The 16,937-nt window shown below is 50.8% G+C and overlaps 1 protein-coding gene across 13 annotated transcripts in view; it reads right to left on the reverse strand.

The window, feature by feature from the left end:
• Window positions 1-16,937, reverse strand: part of Tox2 (TOX high mobility group box family member 2) — a 127,397-nt gene that overhangs the window by 93,504 nt on the left and 16,956 nt on the right. For 4 of the 13 annotated variants that reach the window (XM_048440961.3, XM_048440962.3, XM_085697046.2 and 1 more), the window contains exon 1: window positions 10,119-10,253. The exons of 8 other annotated variants lie outside the window; for them this stretch is intronic. In XM_048440961.3, the coding sequence (XP_048296918.1) occupies window positions 10,119-10,238 (120 nt within the window). In that variant the 5' untranslated portion in view covers window positions 10,239-10,253. Of the gene's footprint in view, window positions 1-10,118; window positions 10,254-16,937 lie in introns of those variants that run through there. One more of the 13 variants, XM_048440955.3, reaches the window with a different exon arrangement.

A 16,937-nucleotide genomic window follows, 5' to 3' on the forward strand; every position in this document is an offset into this window, starting at 1 on the left:
AGAGGCTAGCTTCCTCCTTTTATGTGGGCAACTTTCCAGGCCAAGAGCCATCCCTGGGTTCTTGACCTCTGAACCCTTACGCTCCAGATCTTGGCTCTCTCTCCTGGAGCCCAAGGAAGCAGTGGGGGTGGGGCTGTCTTAACGGGCTTTTTCCTCTCAGAAGCAGAACTGTAAACTACCGTCGACAGCGCAGCCATACCTAGGAGTTACTCTAAGCTCTCTTCTCAGCTGTGCTGCCCAGCGCAAGAGAAATCATGAGGTGTCCAGGCCGGTCACACTTCAAACTTTCCTGTATTCCGCTAGGGCAACTAGGGACAAGGCTGTATTCCCCTCAGTTCTTGGCAATATCATATCAGGAGTTACCAACATCACGCTGTTGGAGCCCCTGAGTCTGTGTGTACCTCCAGAACATTCTAGATCCTGCCCCGTTCCTATCAGAGCTCAAAGGCCTATCCCAAGCCTTGACCTGAGCATTTGTGATATTGTAAGCCAGCTGTGGCTCTAAGGCGGCACCTGAAATACAGACCAGACCTCCAGGGAAGCCCAGGGCTCCCAGGACATCCTGACCCTCAGAAGCAAGAAGCGCTATGAAGGGGACTGGCCACACAAATGCAAGTGACAGACACCTGCCACATAGAGAGTGAGTCATAGGTAGACCGCTTGGGGGTGGGGTGAGAAAGCTGGTGTGTGTGTGCGAGTGTGCGTGTGTGTGCATGTGCGTGCGTGTGTGAGCACACTAGGGGATGATGACTGTCTCCCAGTCACTGAGGTTTCCAGTGCAGAATGGGAGAGATGGGGCCAACAAACACCAAAGAGAAACCCGAGGAAAGCTTCCAGCACTGTCCACAGAGCAGGGGCAGGGAGCTTGCTTTGGTGAGCGGGTGAGACACTCTGCAGAGCAGCTGGCAAAGCAAGGTGGCAGTGACAGAAAACGAGAGCACGCGTGGATCCAAGGCCATTTTCTGACCTCTGTGGGCACCAGCACGCGTGTGATGCGCATATGTTCATATAGGTGTTATCTTATACACATAAAATAAATAAATCTTTAAAAATTAAAAATTGAACACGTGTGTGTGTGCATGTACATATGTGTGTACATGCATGCGTGCTGGGGGTAGGTGTTAATGGTAGGTTTCTTCCTCAATAGCTTTCTACCTTAACTTTTGAGACAGGGACTTTCACTGAAGCCATGGCTCAGCGAGGTAGCCAGCAACCCCAGGGACCCATGTCTCAGGCTCCTCAGTGCTGGGTTACAGGGGTGTACCAACACATCTAATTTCTTTTTAAACAAGGGTGCTAGTGATCTGAACTCAGGCCCTCGCAACTGCAGGGCAAGAACTTACGCACTGTCACTGTGTCCACTGAACCATTTCCCCAGACCCAAAATAAGGACTTTACAGCAATTTGATCTGTTTTAGAGGATCAAATTTAGAAAGTTAGCCCAATGAGGTGAGGAAATAGCAGCCCTTTGTGCTAGGATCCATGAGACAGTCTTCGCACAACAATCCCATTTGACCCTGTGACAGCCTTGGTGGGTGGGGATGGGAACATGACATTCTACGGAGGAGAAAACATGTGGAATGTCATCTACACGCTGCGGGGTCACACAACAGGACTGTGGCAAAGCCAACACATGACTCCGCCAAAAGTCACGCTCATAACAACTCCTTTATTTAGTCTTTCCTTTGGGAAGCAAAGAGATAAAGACCAGTTATTTAATAAACACAAGACATCGGGCTCGTCCTGTTTGGGAACGTCGAAGTAGATAACCACAGCAAGCCACCAACCTCAAGCACGGCAGAAGGGGTAAGAGTTAAGTACACAAAGCCACACTGGAGGGGAACAATCAGAGGAGAGAACTCTGTGTTTATCAGATCCGCAGAGGCCCGGCAACTTCCTCAGCCCTTGAAGCAACCACGGAGGAAAAGATTGACATGTTCAAATATACATGCATTAATATCTTCTGTGGAAGGAAACGCAATAAAACTGAAATGAAAAGGACATCAGACTAAGAAAATATCAGCACTGACGAGACAGTTAATATATACGATGTAGAAATGGCTCCGTCAACTTCGACAGAAAGCAAGATGCTGCGAGACAAAAGACATGAGACTCAAACAGGAAAGTCACCGAGAGGCAACATTCCAAGAAATAAATGCAAGGGGGAGTGTGTGCTTATTTAAATGGCAATGGAGAAACGCACATGAACCAAGCCAGCAATTGGGGAACTAGCATATTTTACATCACGCACAAACATCTTTAGGTGACAAGGGAGAGTACCCAAGACCCTTGCCTGTATCTGAAGCCATTCCCTCCTCCCACTGCCTAACTGCTTCAAGGACAAACCAGTATCTATGAGGTACAGAGAAATCTTTGTCCTCCTGAAGCTTATGATCCAATGATGGGGTCAGACGCAGGAGTTCAAACCAGAGTGAGTGGCAGGCTTGCTGGTGCCTTAACAGGGTTCACGCTGGAAGTAGAATGAGCCAGGTGAGGGGGGTGAAGGCACAAGATGAGAAGGGGGGTTTGGGGATGAGCCACCTCCAGGCCTGGGAGCTGGAAAGAGAGAAGAGCCCACTACTGGGAGGGGTAGTGGCAGGAGGGTGGAAGAGACATGGGGACAGAAAAGCAGAAGGAAAGGAGCAATTGGGCTACAAGTATAGAATGAACACAGTGGGCCAGAATTTGAGCCATGGTTGAAAGAGCAGCTACAAATGGTCCTGGGGGAGAGACGAGTCTGCCCATGAATGAGCAGAAGCAGCTATGGTCCGAGGGTGGGGCCAGGAGAAGATTCTGTGTCTGGTGTGCGCACAGAAGAAACCCTGGATACTACACCAGTAAGCAGGGGCTGGTGGAGGGGGGGGGGGCTCAGTTGCTCCATAAAGTGCTTGCAAACATAGGGACCTGTGTCTGATCCCCAGGACCCACATAAAAAGCTGGGCATGGCAGCATGTGCCTGCAATCCCAGTTCTGGGGGGATGAACACAGGCAGAGATCTCTGGAGCTCTCTGGCCAGCCTTGCCGAACTGGTGCCAGTTCTGTGAGAGATCCCGTCTCAAAAGAGAAGATGGGGAGCATTTGAAGAGGACACCTGAAGTCTGGACCACTGATTGACCACACATATACATGCACACACTCGTACACATACATGTGTGTGCATATACACACACACCACCACCACCACCAACACCACCACTACCACCATCACCACCAGCAGCCCATAGCAGTAGCAAACCGAACAGCAGAACCATGCCTCTGAAGAAGAAGCACACACTGATGGTCAGAACCGGAAGTCTGCAGCCGGAACACAAGCAGCAGAGCCCCAGGATTGTGCAGAGCTGGTGCTGAGAGGCTCAGGGGTGAATGAACCAGGGCAAAGGCCCCACTCAGGGAACAGAAAGGGGGTGACTCATGTTGGTGGCAACCCCTAATTTCCTTTCCTTGGTCACACACTTCCTTTTTATTTCTTTTTCTGACAATTCAAAAGAAAAGGATATTTTCCTTTTAAATTCACAGCAGTAAGGTTTGCATGTGTGGGCTCTTCCTGCCCTGGGTTTTAACCTCTGCCCTGAACCAGCAGAACCCAACTTAGCCCCAGGGGACAGAGAGGATGTGGGCTATCGGGAAACTGAGAACAAAGTGGGAGGTTCCAGGCACCGCAGGACTGGAGGGAACACGACTCAGGGCTCCTTACCAGCCAGAACCCATGCTATTCCAGAATTCAGAATCTTCTTGGTTGGCTTCCAGAAGAGCAAGAGCAAGACAGTGACACACGAAGCCAAATGCATTTGCATTCACAAATCGGGAGGTGAATATTTACACAAGCGGGGCGGTATTACATGTGCAGAGCCATGCTGCAACCAGGCCAGGTTTGAGGGCCAAAGAAGTTGGCCGTATATTTACAAAACAAGGTTTGATCACCGAGGCCTATTGCTCCCTCTGCCCATCAGAGGCCTCCGATAAAGAAGTCTTGAGCTGAACCAAGTACCATTATATTTGCACTTGTCCCTTGCTGCTTCCAGCCCCTCCTTGCTAGGGGACCATCTGCCTGAATGTTCACTGTACAGCTGGGGACTGAAACTCAGAAAAACCTGCTCACAGTCTCTAAGCCACTGGCCTGGGCTCTGAACGTGATCTGGCTGCCAGCTTGTCCCATACCCTCCTGTGTTCCCCCAAGAGGCTGAAGTGCCAGGCAGAGCAGGGGGCACAGAACCCCGTGAGAACACAGAGGTGGCAATGCTCCATCAGAGCAGTTGGAGCTGCCCAGACAAACCACTGTAAACAGACTCGGGCAAAACCACACGGACTGGTGGGGGCTCCGACGTGCAGTGCTTGCCTAGCAGGTACAAGGCCTGGGCTCTATCCCCAGCAAAACCACAAACGGACCAAAGCCAAACAAGTTAGTGACAACAGCACACAGATTCTTCTCTCATAGCTCTGGAAGCCAGAAGTCCCAAGCTCCGCTCTGCAGGCTTCAAACCACATCAGGGAAGGCAGCTCCAGAGGGTCCAGGGGGAAATGCACTATTTGCACCCCAGCTTCTGGTGGCCACCTGCATCCCTTGGCCTGTGACTCCCTTCTTCACCTTCAAAGCACAAGGCTCACCGCTTGTCTGCTGGCATCATCTCCTGTCTCAAGACTCACCTGCTGTGCATCTCTCTCAGGAGCGACCTAGAATGCCTGTGGGCCACCAGGAAAGCCAGGACAATCCTCCCCAACTTATGGTCTTTATCTTTATAATATCTGCCATGAGGTGACAGGATTCAGAGATCAGGACATGGATGTATCAAGGGTATACACTTTCAGCCAGCACTGGGTAAGTTCCCTTGGGCTGTGAGTTAACTGTGCCTCTGCCCAGAGACAGCCAGGCAGGATGTGCCCAGCATGACAGATTTGACCATAGTTCTCCTTTCAGCATTGGGATCCTGGGTCTAGGTTCCCCTTAGGATGGTGCTGGCTTAGAGCAATGGGCTAGGAGCAGAAACAAATGGTCTCTTCCTATGGATGTGCAGAACGGCAAACATGGGAACTCCAGGCTGGCTCTGCAGGACTCATAGGACTCTAGAAGGAGATGAAACTGATCTTCACCCTGAGTGACTCCATGGAGCAGAGCCTGACACCTACTTCTCTGCTAATTGCCGTGGAACATGTGGGAGGCACAAAAGTATACCATACTACTCACTGAGATGAAGGAGTGGGAGGGGTAAAAGAGAGTAATGGGGGTGAATATAATATTAAAAAAATAAATAAAGTATCCTTGTGATAAATGACTGAGTTTGGGGGGCTGCTTGTTACTGAGGCATAGCCCAGCCTAATACACTCTGAGTGAGCAGCTTCTTACTGACCTTCTACTACAAGGGAAGGACTTCACAGAACTGATACGTAATCCTGCAAATTACTCAATCGAGATCAGAATCACTGAACAGGCAGGGAAACTGAAATGCAGAGACAGAGGTGATGGCCACACAGTTAAGCAGTGGGAGAGCTGGGTCTAGCCAGAGAAGTGTGATCCCAAAGCCAAACACATGAGCCAGGCACAGTGTCACTTCTGTCATCCCAACACACAGAGAGCTGAGGCAGGAGAACGGAGAGTTGGAAGTCAACCTGGACTCCATAGCAAGATCCTCTCTCAAAAGCCAATGAACAAAGTCAAACTCCTAACAACCCTAAGAATCAACTCTTGCAAGGTATAATATGGGATTCCAGAACCCGGTCTGGACCCACACATCTGTCACTTCAGGGTCAGCAGGGACTTGTGTTCAAAGCTAATAAAATCCTGATGCCAGAGTCCCCAAAGACAATGAGTCCACACCTCAGTCCTAAAGCCCCTGAAAACATACCAAACCCAGCTTGGCCTCTTCTGGTGGCCCTGATGGTTCCTCATACCTACGTGTGTCCATGAACTGAAAGAATATTTATTGAGTATCTGGTTGGTGCCAGACCCTGCTGTGGGCATCTAGAGTGTAGCATGAACAAAGGCCCCTGGGACTCACGGTCCTGAGCTGAAGAAGCCATCAATATTCAGAAAGGACAAGTGGCTCACACAGCACATTGGAAGGCTGAACACACACGGAAGGGAGGCAGTGAGCAGGTGAAGTGAACATGTAAGTCAGCCAAATTGGACTTTTAGGACGAAGTTCAGAAAGATGGCCAGTGGTGGTGGGGAGGGAGGCAGCCAAGATGGCGCAGCCTGGAGCATCCATGCTGTATCCAGGCCTCCACGTGGAGTGTGCAGGTGTCGCCGTGGTCAGCAAGGGGACATCAACGTGGGCAGAGCAGGCAGGGAAAGGGAGTAGAGGCCAAAGATAATGGGAGGCAAAGCACGCCCACAGATGATATTGCGATCACCCTCCCCAGAGAGGAAGCCAACAGCTGTCCGCAGGCTTATCTGATGCTGTGGTTGAGGGAGCAGCAAGGGCAGGCGTGAGGGCTGCTTCACTAGCACCTCTGAGCAACCTCATCCCCTCAAGGCAGCTGGCATCCGCTAGGCCTGTGGCTTCCTCTGTGGCTTCCGCATCACAGGGTGCCCTGGTGGCTGCTATTTTTGCCCCCGTTTAGAGTCCTATGGCATATTCCTGTGTGTGGGGGCACTGGAGGCTAATGTGCCTGACCTCTCTTCAAGTTTTCTCTGCTTGGAGTGAAGGGAAGAGGCCATTTAAATGTTGTAAGTGTCCTAGGGGAATAATTACACCCGGCAAGGAAAAGAGATGTGGGATACATGCCATCTGGTTGATTCTCACGACACTGCACACTCAGAGAGGTTAGGCCACACAGCCATATCAACCACAGACTGAGGATGGGGTTCTGAAGGGGTCTGTCTATGGGGCCTGACTTACTACTGCAGGACATTCTTCCCACATCGCATAGGCCTATGTGAGTTAGTCCCAAGTGGAAATGCCCAACAGGTAAGAAAATAAAGGTTCATTGTCCATGGGTGAGATCCTTGGGGGGACCACGACATGCAGAGGGGCCTTTAGCAAAGCCTTAATGTCCTGACCAGCTCTGCAGATTAGTGGGAATTGGGGGCGGGGCTAATGGAAGCCTACCATGGACACAGGAGCCTGAAGATTTAAGAAGCAGGAGACAGGCAGCCTGGCTGGGGAAGGAGCTTTAGCGACCTTCAGATAAGATCCTAGAGGAAGCAGAAACCCCTGAGTGTGAAAGTGGATGAGCCCCAGGCAGGCAGGAGAGGCTTCGAGATGGACACAGTGGTGTGGAGGAGCGGCCCGCAGCTTCCAAGAGTCCACGAGAGGGACGGACACATTAAAGCAGTTCACTGAGCTGCTGCGGGGAGAGCAGATACTAACGGGAAAGTTAAGGGCAGGAGGCTCCTGAAGTCACCCAGGTAGCAGATGACGGAGTTTGGAAGGGACAGCCAGCATCATGGACACATTAGCTACTACAACAAGGTGGAAAAGAGGTCAGTCAGACCGCGTCCAGGTCTGCGCCTAAGTTTCCAGTGGGCAGTAAGGGTCACTAAGAGGGGTAAGATGAAGGGCATGGTGGGAGTGAATTAAGAGAGGGCTGCCCCCAGCCTTGTCTCCTCCAGGATGAACCCTCCAGGGTGTCGGTGCTCAGTCCATGCTCCATCCTTCATGAACGGCCTCAGAGCCTCGCTAGCTCCTCAGATGTAGGGAAGTGACATGAGCTTCCTCGCTAGCAAAATGCCTTTCCCCCCTCATAATGGCTGCTCTGTTGATGAATTCAACAAATGCTCACCAGAGGTAGGCATGTGGTGTGTTAACCCCCCCTAGAAAATGACCCCCAGAGCCGAAGAGAGGCTGTGACTATTTTTCAGGCCCCTGTCGGGTCACAGAAGCAGCCACAGCTGGATCTGAGCTGCCTCCTCCAATGGCACCTGCCTCAGTACCTGATCTCAGTAATGATAGGTTGGTTGCTGAAGAAGGCAGCTGAGAAGGGCAAGGAGGACCCTGTGGGCCTCAGACAGGAAGTTAATCTCCAGCAGGAAGTCCACTCTAACGGTGACCCTCACACTAGTGACCTCCAGCATGGGAGAACAGGAGCTGTTGGTGGGACCAGCTGGAATTATTTCTCTGAGAAGCTTGCCAGGGAAGACACAGTGGCTGAACTTCACCCTCTGGCCCTTCCTTCTTCATATGAGCCTTCAGTGCGAGCCTGTTGCACGCCAGTCTGCGGTAGACACTGAGCCTCACCCAAAGCTCCCTGGGTTCCCTTCCCTAGGAAGGGGAGACATCTTTATTCGTGAAGCACAACACTAGGCTTTGTGTGTCTTGTCCCTTATCCTCTTAACCTGTCATTCTGTAGGGTTAGAGACATAAAGTGACCTGTCTGAGGTCACACAGCGATCCCACGGGAAGGAGACCTGCTCCAAGCCAGTTTCCGTTCCTGGCAGGAAGTCTGCATGGACTGAACATTCTCACCTTCTAAGCCATTCCCTGTATCCAGCCCAGACCCCTAGCACACAGGTGACAATCAGCAGCTGGTGACTGTCTGTCCCTGAAGACTTAAACACCAGTTTACCTACAAGTCTTCAGGAAACTGCAAGACGTGCTCAGCTAAGAGTCAATTCTGGTTCCAGGGAGCAGCAAGTCCCATAGTGCCTTCCCTTCCCCATAGGGGAAGCCATGGGGGTGATCAGAGCAACTTCTCTCTGCCAGCCCCACCTAGAACACAGTGCCTCCCACTCTAGACACACGGGTAGGCTCTCTGGACACACACGCTTGCACCAGAGCACGGGCCCCACCAAGTGTCCTGGCCTCCTCCCCAGCTGAGCTGTTCTGGGCCATCCATCCCTTCAACATGGATAGAGGTCCTTCTAGCTGCTAGACCAAGTATGAGCGGTGTATGTATGACTGTGTGCACTCACACATATGTGCACACACCATCACAGAGTAGGTGCCAGCGCCCACTTTGCAGGTGTGAACACCGAGACTCAGGCAGCTTGAAGAGCCCATGCTATGTCACAGACTACTCAGGGTGAAGCTGGGATTTGAATGTGGTCACTAACCAGGCCGGATTGCTTGACTGGGACCTGTCGCTATTCCTGCCCTGGTCAGCAGACTGTGAGACCTTCCCTGGGCAATTCATTGTGACTCTATGGGGACCAGGAAGGATGCTCTCAGGAGGCCTGAGGGATGCCGGTTCCTGGTCTCTCTATGCTCTCCTGATGTTCCACATGAGGAGACATGGGCCTGAGCTGTCAGCTTCCATTTCTGGGATGCGCACGCATGAAACCAGAGCCCCAACAATGACTGTGGGAAATGAGTGTGCCAGAGGGTCAGGCCTTCTGCTCTAGGTATAGATAGTACTGTTAATAGCATTGAATCGTGGCTCTCCTCCTCCCCCCCCCGCTTCCCCCTCCCAACTCAGCCTCCTCCCTAGGGACTGCTGGGAAATGCCACTGACAGGATCCTCTTTCACCTGCTACATTGTGTGTCTGCCCCTGGGGCCGTGACTATGCCTCCTTCCCTCGTCACTGCTTCTGTCTCCAAAAGAGTGACCATGGAGAGCCCAGCTGGTGGTTTCCTGTATCCTTACTCGACAAGAGGAAAAGCCACCTTTAGTAAATGAGGGGAGAATTTGGATTGCTTCTCCAGTCTCCCAAATCTGATTCCTGGTACCATCTACAGCTGCACCACACCCCTTTCTCAGAAGACCCCCCTCCCACCCTCCAGCACAGTGTCTTCTAAGTCCTTACATGTTATGGACTGTCACCATCTCAGTTCTCACTGCTTCTTGTCTAAGTGAGCAAGACCCCGTCCCAATCTACTCCCACCCCCCACAAGCACCTACCTCTGGCGAGGCCTGCTATATGTGAGTTGAATGGAAGACGAATGAATACATAAATATATGTATGAATACATGAAGAAATACATGAAGAAATGAATGCTCCCTGAGTATCCTGAGCATTAAGACTGGTGGCTAATCCTATTCAGCAGAGCCAATGCACGCAGAATTTCTTATCAGAGAGGAAGAACCATCGCCAGGCCCTTGGACCCTGCACAGCATCCTCACTGTAGAACGTGGCAGGCACCAGTTCCTGCCTGGCCCCACCCAGGATCCAGCATCACCCATCTTGACCCTACAGAGCCAGCCTGAGCACCTCCACCCCTGAAGCAGCAGACAGCGCTGCTTACCTTCAGCAGAGACGCACCTGCAATGCAGCAGTGTCTTGAGAGGAGCCTGAGCCTCATTCCACAGAAGCCCAGGCAGCGAGAGAACGCACCCGCGACAGCCTCTGTGAGATGCTGCTGCATAATCAGCAGAGAAAGAGAAAAAAAATGCCAGAAATAGCAGCTTTATAAGCCCTCCTGACGACTCTTGGCCCTCTATTGGCTGGAGGCCCGGCACCCCCGCCCCCCCCATCCCATTCCTACAAGGTGAAACGGAAAAACCTGTTATTTAACCTCTTTGATCCAAATCCATCTTCTATCCCAATTTGGGCCCACATGTTTGGAGCGCTATGCCAGGGCTCGGGGAGCAGAAGAGAAGGCAGCCCCGCTCTCTGTCACCCCTGGCTTCAGAGGCATGCTGCTTGGGAGAAGTTGCTACGCCAGAAGGCCCTTGAGAAGGCAAATTGGCAGCACCTGTGAAGGTGCGGAATCTGCACACCTTTCATCCAGCAATTAAACTCCTGAGCACCCACGCTGTGGCAATACCTGCAGCCCTCACACAGGCACGCAGGAGAATGTTGCTCATTATGCAAACCGGAGGCAGGATAAACATCTGAAGCCCAAGCCGACTGAATACACGAGACACGTCCTTCTATGGACCAGGGTGGATGGGGCTCGTCTGCGGGTGCCAATTTGGAGGAACTGGTCAGAAGAGAAAGTGAAGGGCATGGTCCTGTTTTTACAAAAGATATGAACTCTCTGTGTGGGCATGTATGTGTGTGCATGTGTGTTCACGTGTGCATGGATATTTATGTGTGTGGCATGTGTGCATGCATGCATTGGGGTGGAAGCATGTGCACTTTGAGTCATATTGTCAAGGGCACCAGGTTGTTAGCTGTGGTTACCCGCAGATCAGGACTGGAGGAGACTCCACTGCTACTTCTGTATTTTTTTTTTCTTTTATGGCACAGGCAAAAACCTTACATATGTAACAAAATACAAACATGAAAATCTCGCTGTTAATCACTCCTGCTGAAGTTAGGCCAAGGGGGTCAATGTTACCCATAACAAGGGCATGAGGCTTGAATCTGTATAGGCCCCAGGTCCTATGGACTACCTAGTAATCTCATTAGCTTTTGTGAAAACACAGCTAAATTAGGACTCCATGGAGAATATGGACTCTAGAAGGAGGGAGCTGGGTTCAAATTCTAGCTCTGCTGGCTGGGACAGCTGAGTTCCCTGGGTCTCAGTTTCTCAGTCTATAGAATGGGAAGAGTAATGTTCCATGTCTGTGCTGTTACACGGATGGGATGTTTTGGGAGCACATCAGAGCAACAGAAATGCGGGTGCTGTCAAAGCTAACAGTGTTTCCAGAGAAAGAAGAGCTCTGGGGAATCCCACTAGTCAACACTGGTAACAATGATTGGCTCAGGGACAAACAGGGGCCAGGGCACAGCAAAGCCAGGTGATAAAAGGGCAGTGCCCAGAGTGAGCAGGAAGGACCTGCAATGGAGGAATGGGGGTGGAAAGGGTCTAGTTTCCGCGACTCTGTGCCTTTCTCCTACTGTTCCCTCTGCCTGTAACAGTCTTCCCCAGGCCTTCCCACCCTTCCAAATCCACTCCAAGAGCTTCCATCCTGAGGGAGCTGCTGTGGGACAATGCTTTTGTACACTGTAAAGATTTGTCACTCATATTGGTTTAATAAAATGCTAATTGGCCAGTAGCCAGGCAGGAAGTAGAGGCAGGGCAACCAGACTAAGAGAATTCTGGGATGAGGAAAGGCAGAGAGTCAGTCACCAGCCAGATGCAGAGGAAGCAAGATGAGTCTGCCTTTCTGAGAAAAGGTACCAAGCCACATGACTAAATAGAGATAAACATTATGGGTTAATTTAAGATGTAAGAGCTAGTTAATAATAAGCCTGAGCTAACAGACCAAACAGTTTATAATTAATGTAAGTCTCTATGTGTTTCTTTGGGACTGGGAGGGACAGAAACTTACATCTACAGGGAGCCCCTTTGATCTCTCCAGCATGGAGCCATATTCCCACAGCACACTTCTTCAGTCACACCAGTTATGTTTCTGTGTTTACTGTGTATCTTCCCCCATGAGATTCTCATCTCCAAGATGCTTGGGACTATCTGTCTTAGTCATCTCTAGATCCAGCTCCTAGACAAGGCCTGATACCTAGCAGGCATTCAAGACAGAGAGCACACACCATGGCTCTAAGGTCAAGGATAAGCACATGGCCCTCATCGGAAGGAAAAGGAAGTGTGAAGTACGATATTAAGACCAATAAAAATTTCAGAGGCTTACAGGTACCACAAGAAACTATCTGTTGGGGCTGGAGAGGTGGCTCAGTAGTTAAGAGCACTGGTTGCTCTTCCAGAGGACCCAGGTTTGATTCCCAGCAGGTGCTCACAATCTGTAACTATAGTTCCAGGCAATCTTGTGCCCTTTTCTAGCCCCCATGGGCACTGCACACTCATGGTACAGACAATACATGCAGTCAAAATCTACATCCACATAAAATAAAAATAAAAAAGAAGCTACCCATGAATATTTACATAAACTTAAGGTGACAAAGAACTGTCTGGGCTCAAATTCATGTGGCTAAGGGTAGTTATTGTATCACTATTTATAATAACATGGAAATGATCAGGTACTCCACAGGATGAGTTTTTTGAAGCATGACTTTCCCTACAGTAAAATGCTATGCAGTCAGGGAAAAATAAGCAGCATTTGTTGACGTGGAAAGGACTACGTGTATCTTGCTGAACATCAGGAAACACGCCCTTCAGCAACTGGGGGCTCTGCTAAACCTGATGTGTGACCTTGCAGAAAGGGGCGGAGGTGAAAATCCTCTCATCGTCATTCACCATTCACTTAGCCACTCAACACATCGTCTGCTCTCTCTGCCTGCCCACTGCGCTGTGACGGTCAGGGTTCCCAGGCGGAGGCAGGTAGTGAACAGGACTGTCTCCACCCTCCAAGGCATCCTTGCTCACATGGGACACCCATAGGTATGAAATATTGACTGCTCAAACTAAGGCCCTTGGGCTAATCCATGGAGTGAGGGCTTCAGCTGTCATTCAAGATGGGATACAGGGCTATGGAGACAGCCTAGTTGGTGGTATGTTTGCTGAGAAAGCATGAATATGTGAATTAAATCCCTATAAACCACCTATCCTAGCTGGGCACAGGCCTACATGCTAATAAGCCCACCCACCTCATTGAAGAGGCAAAGACAAGCAGGTAACTGGGGCTCGTTGGCCAGCCAGATCAGTCTAAACAGAGAGTTTCAGGCCAATGAGAGACCCTGTCTCAGAAAAACCGAAGTGGACAACACCTGGGGACAACGCTCAAGTTGCCCCCTATGTAAACATGCACACACATGCTCGCACACTTGGAGGGATTTGAACAAGGGGCAGAGAGTCAAGGTACACAGGCACTCCTTCACTTACAAAAAATACACGGTAAGTTGAAAATATCCTAAATCGAAACCCTACTGCAGATGCCACAGCTTAGCCCAGGCCACCTTAAAAAGATGCAGGACACTTAGGGGCACTGTAGCTGAGTGTCTCAGGGAACAGGCTGGCTGTTGTCCTCACAGAGGTCATTAGGATGGGTCCCCAGCCTCTCGGCACATTTTGGCTTTCACACCATCTTGCTTTGCTTTGCTTTGGTTTTGGTATTTGTTTGTTTGAGACAGTCTCACTCTGCAGCCCAGGCTGGCCTCAGACTCACAAGTCTCCTTCCTGCCTTCACTTCCCAGGTGTTGGGGTTACAGACAGGGGCCCCCAATCCGTGCTGCTTTTGCATGGTTGTGTAGAAAAGAAACCTCAGGTCTCACTGTTCTAAGTCAGGGACAACCTGGTTAGAGAAAGTGGGTGCATTTGAAAAGGCTACGGCGAGTTAACCTGGGACAATCCCGGGAGGTTCTTACAGTCTCCGCTCAGTCCTGAAATCCTCCCCTGACACCGTATCTGTGGGGAAAAGCATCACTCTACCGGGTCGAGGCCAGGATGACTGAACTGGATTCTTCCGTCCTTGCTGAGAGGCAGGATTCTGGGTATGGTCCCACACACTTGCAAAGGTGATAGTGAGCTTCGCAGTCATGATTTACACACCTCGAATGTGCCAGCAACAGGGCTGGGCAGGGCTGGGATGGGTCTCCCCCTGCTGCAGCAGGTTAAAGACCGAGGCTTCCTTGACAAGGTGAACCTCGGAATGTGGGTCGACCCACTCCAGGCCCACTGCTCTCTGCTTAGCTTTGAACACAGGGCCAAGGCACCCAGGGCAGGTGGGGGGGGAGGGAGCTGCAGCTGGCACAGAATGGGGGAGGGGCCACGCACCTGGAGGCCCCCAGTGTTTCTTTTTGTTTGAGATACTTAGTTTTTAGATTACTAGGCTGCTGGATGGCTATGGTTCAAAACAGAGACACAGCCCAGAGATGACTCAGCTTCCTGTGGAGGGGCTGTGGCCTGCTGGGAAGAAATTTCCATTTCTGCCCTCCTCTCTAAAACCCTCCTCTCTAAAACCTGAGAGACAGCTCATGATGTATGCTCCTGGGGAGAAGGAGGTCCTTCCCAGAGTAAGGGGCAGGGACCACCACAGACTGGCTCACCTGGGTTCAAACTTCAGACCCTACACTTCCTTATTCAGAAACCTCTCTGGGCCTTTGTTCACTAATGTGAAGATGGGAATAATAGTCCCTTCCTGGGGCTAGTGTGCAACGGCGCACAGGTCTGCAGGCATTACTTATGGGAAGAGTCTGGTACAAAATAGGAGGTTCATAAACATCACCACTAAGAATGACAGCCCCATAAAAGGCTCTCCCTGACACCTGCCCAGTACAGGTGAGGAAACAGGCTCAAAGCAGATTTGAATTTCTGTCTTTCCTGTCACAAGGATCCAGCACACAGCCAGGTCACTTGACAGAGATTTTCCATGACCTACCAGGAGCCAGTCGTGAGCACACATGGGCCCTGCACTGTCTTCATCTACAAAATAAGGAGACAATTCACAGAAACTTCAGGAAAGGCACTGGAAAGATGGCTCTGTCAATGAATTTTTCAAACATGAAGATCTGAATTAGACCAGATTCCCCAGAACACACTCGCTCATGTACACACACACACACACACACACACACACACGAGAAAGAGAGACAGAGACAGAAACAGGGACAAAGAGGACAGAAATCTCACAGAGGGGTAAGTAACCTTCGGCCACTGTTCAGCCACGAGCCGTGGCTCTTTCCTCTGCTCAGGAATCCAGAGCAGAGCTCTCCACGGATCACGTCTCACGGAGAGACTCAGGAAAGCCCCTGAAGGTCTAAAGGAAACGCCAAGGCTGAGGACACAGAAGCAGGGGCGATTCGCACAGGAAACAACAGCAGCCCTGAGCCCCAACACTGGAGCTAACTGATAAGGAAAACATCAGAGCAGGTGTGCCCACAGTAGCTCAGGCTGCCCAAACCTGTCCCCACCCCTGCCCCTTGCCTCTGCTGACGGTGCAGCCTTAATAGTAACGAACTAATTTTAAACCCTGTGATTACTAAGGTTGATTTCCATGGAACCTACTTTTCGCTTCACCAAGAACCTCGCAGAAGCAGTAATTGCCAAGTTCCATTTTAGCTCTGTCGCACCCAACTGTCGGTGCTAAGGCAGCTGCTACGTCGCCAGGTAAGCTGGTAATGAAGTCAGCTTCGGGCGTCTCATTTCACAATATTGTGATGTCTCTGTCAGCACCTGTAAGAACTGAGAAGCTGTGAGCTTCCATTGAACGAATTACATATGGGGGAAGTGACTGAAGCTGCTTTGTGCTTCTGGGGCTCTCTGTAGAGCCCAGGCCTGCAGGGATACTGTGGCTGCTGAGTCCTGGATGACTCTCCCCACAAAGCCTATACCTCAGGTGCATCGCACACTGCAGGCATCCTGATCATCACCCTTTGCTGGCCCCTTCATCCTTGTCCTGTATCTGGTCCTCCTCGTGCTGGCGGGCATACTCAGAGGACCCTCTCGATTTACCACACCAATCAGGTGGTAAATCCTTGAAAAGGAAATAATGAAAAGAGAATCCAACACCCACTGTTCCCATTTAAAAGCACTGATGAATCCCTCTGTCCTCAAGGCCAGAGCCCAGATGGAGCCCTAACCACACTCAGCCCCACTGCTCAGCAACTGCCCCAGGGCTCCAGCCCCTTGGAGACCTGGCTTGTACTGCCCAGCTAAACAGATTCTCCAGGCTCACTTCTATTGGCTCCACTGATCCTTTACAAAGACGAAAAGCTCTGTGTATCTGAGCAAAATCCCATTAGTAGAGGGACTGGGGACGTAGTGCAATCAGTAAAATGTTAAATGTGTGCAAGCATGAAAACATGAGTTCACACCTACGCACCCACATGAAAGGCTAGGCACCCCTGTAATCTCAGCACAGGTGGCGCGGACACTGGCATATCTGGAGCATGGGAGGATCAAGTCATGGCTCAAGCTGAGGGCACATCCCTTCTCCTGAGAGCTCGCCTCATCAGGGGCCTCTCCCAGAACCCTTGGGTGGGCGCTGATTCGAGGCATTTCCACCTTTCACTCACACACACACACACACACACACACACACCTCAATGCTCTGGTCAGTGCAACTTCTAGACAGCAGTTCTCAACCCATGTGCAGAGACCCTTTTGGGGTCTCATATCAGATAACCTGCGTATCAGATATTTACATTCTGATTCCTAACAGCAGCCAAAAAAAAAAAAAAAAAAAAAAAAAAAGAGTAATTGTATGGTCGGGGGTTACCACTACATGAGGAGGTGAATACATGAGGAACTGTGTTAAAGGGTTGA

Source organism: Myodes glareolus, chromosome 10, assembly GCF_982192425.1.
Source record: "Myodes glareolus chromosome 10, mMyoGla1.1, whole genome shotgun sequence".
NCBI classification, from domain to species: Eukaryota; Metazoa; Chordata; class Mammalia; order Rodentia; family Cricetidae; genus Myodes; species Myodes glareolus.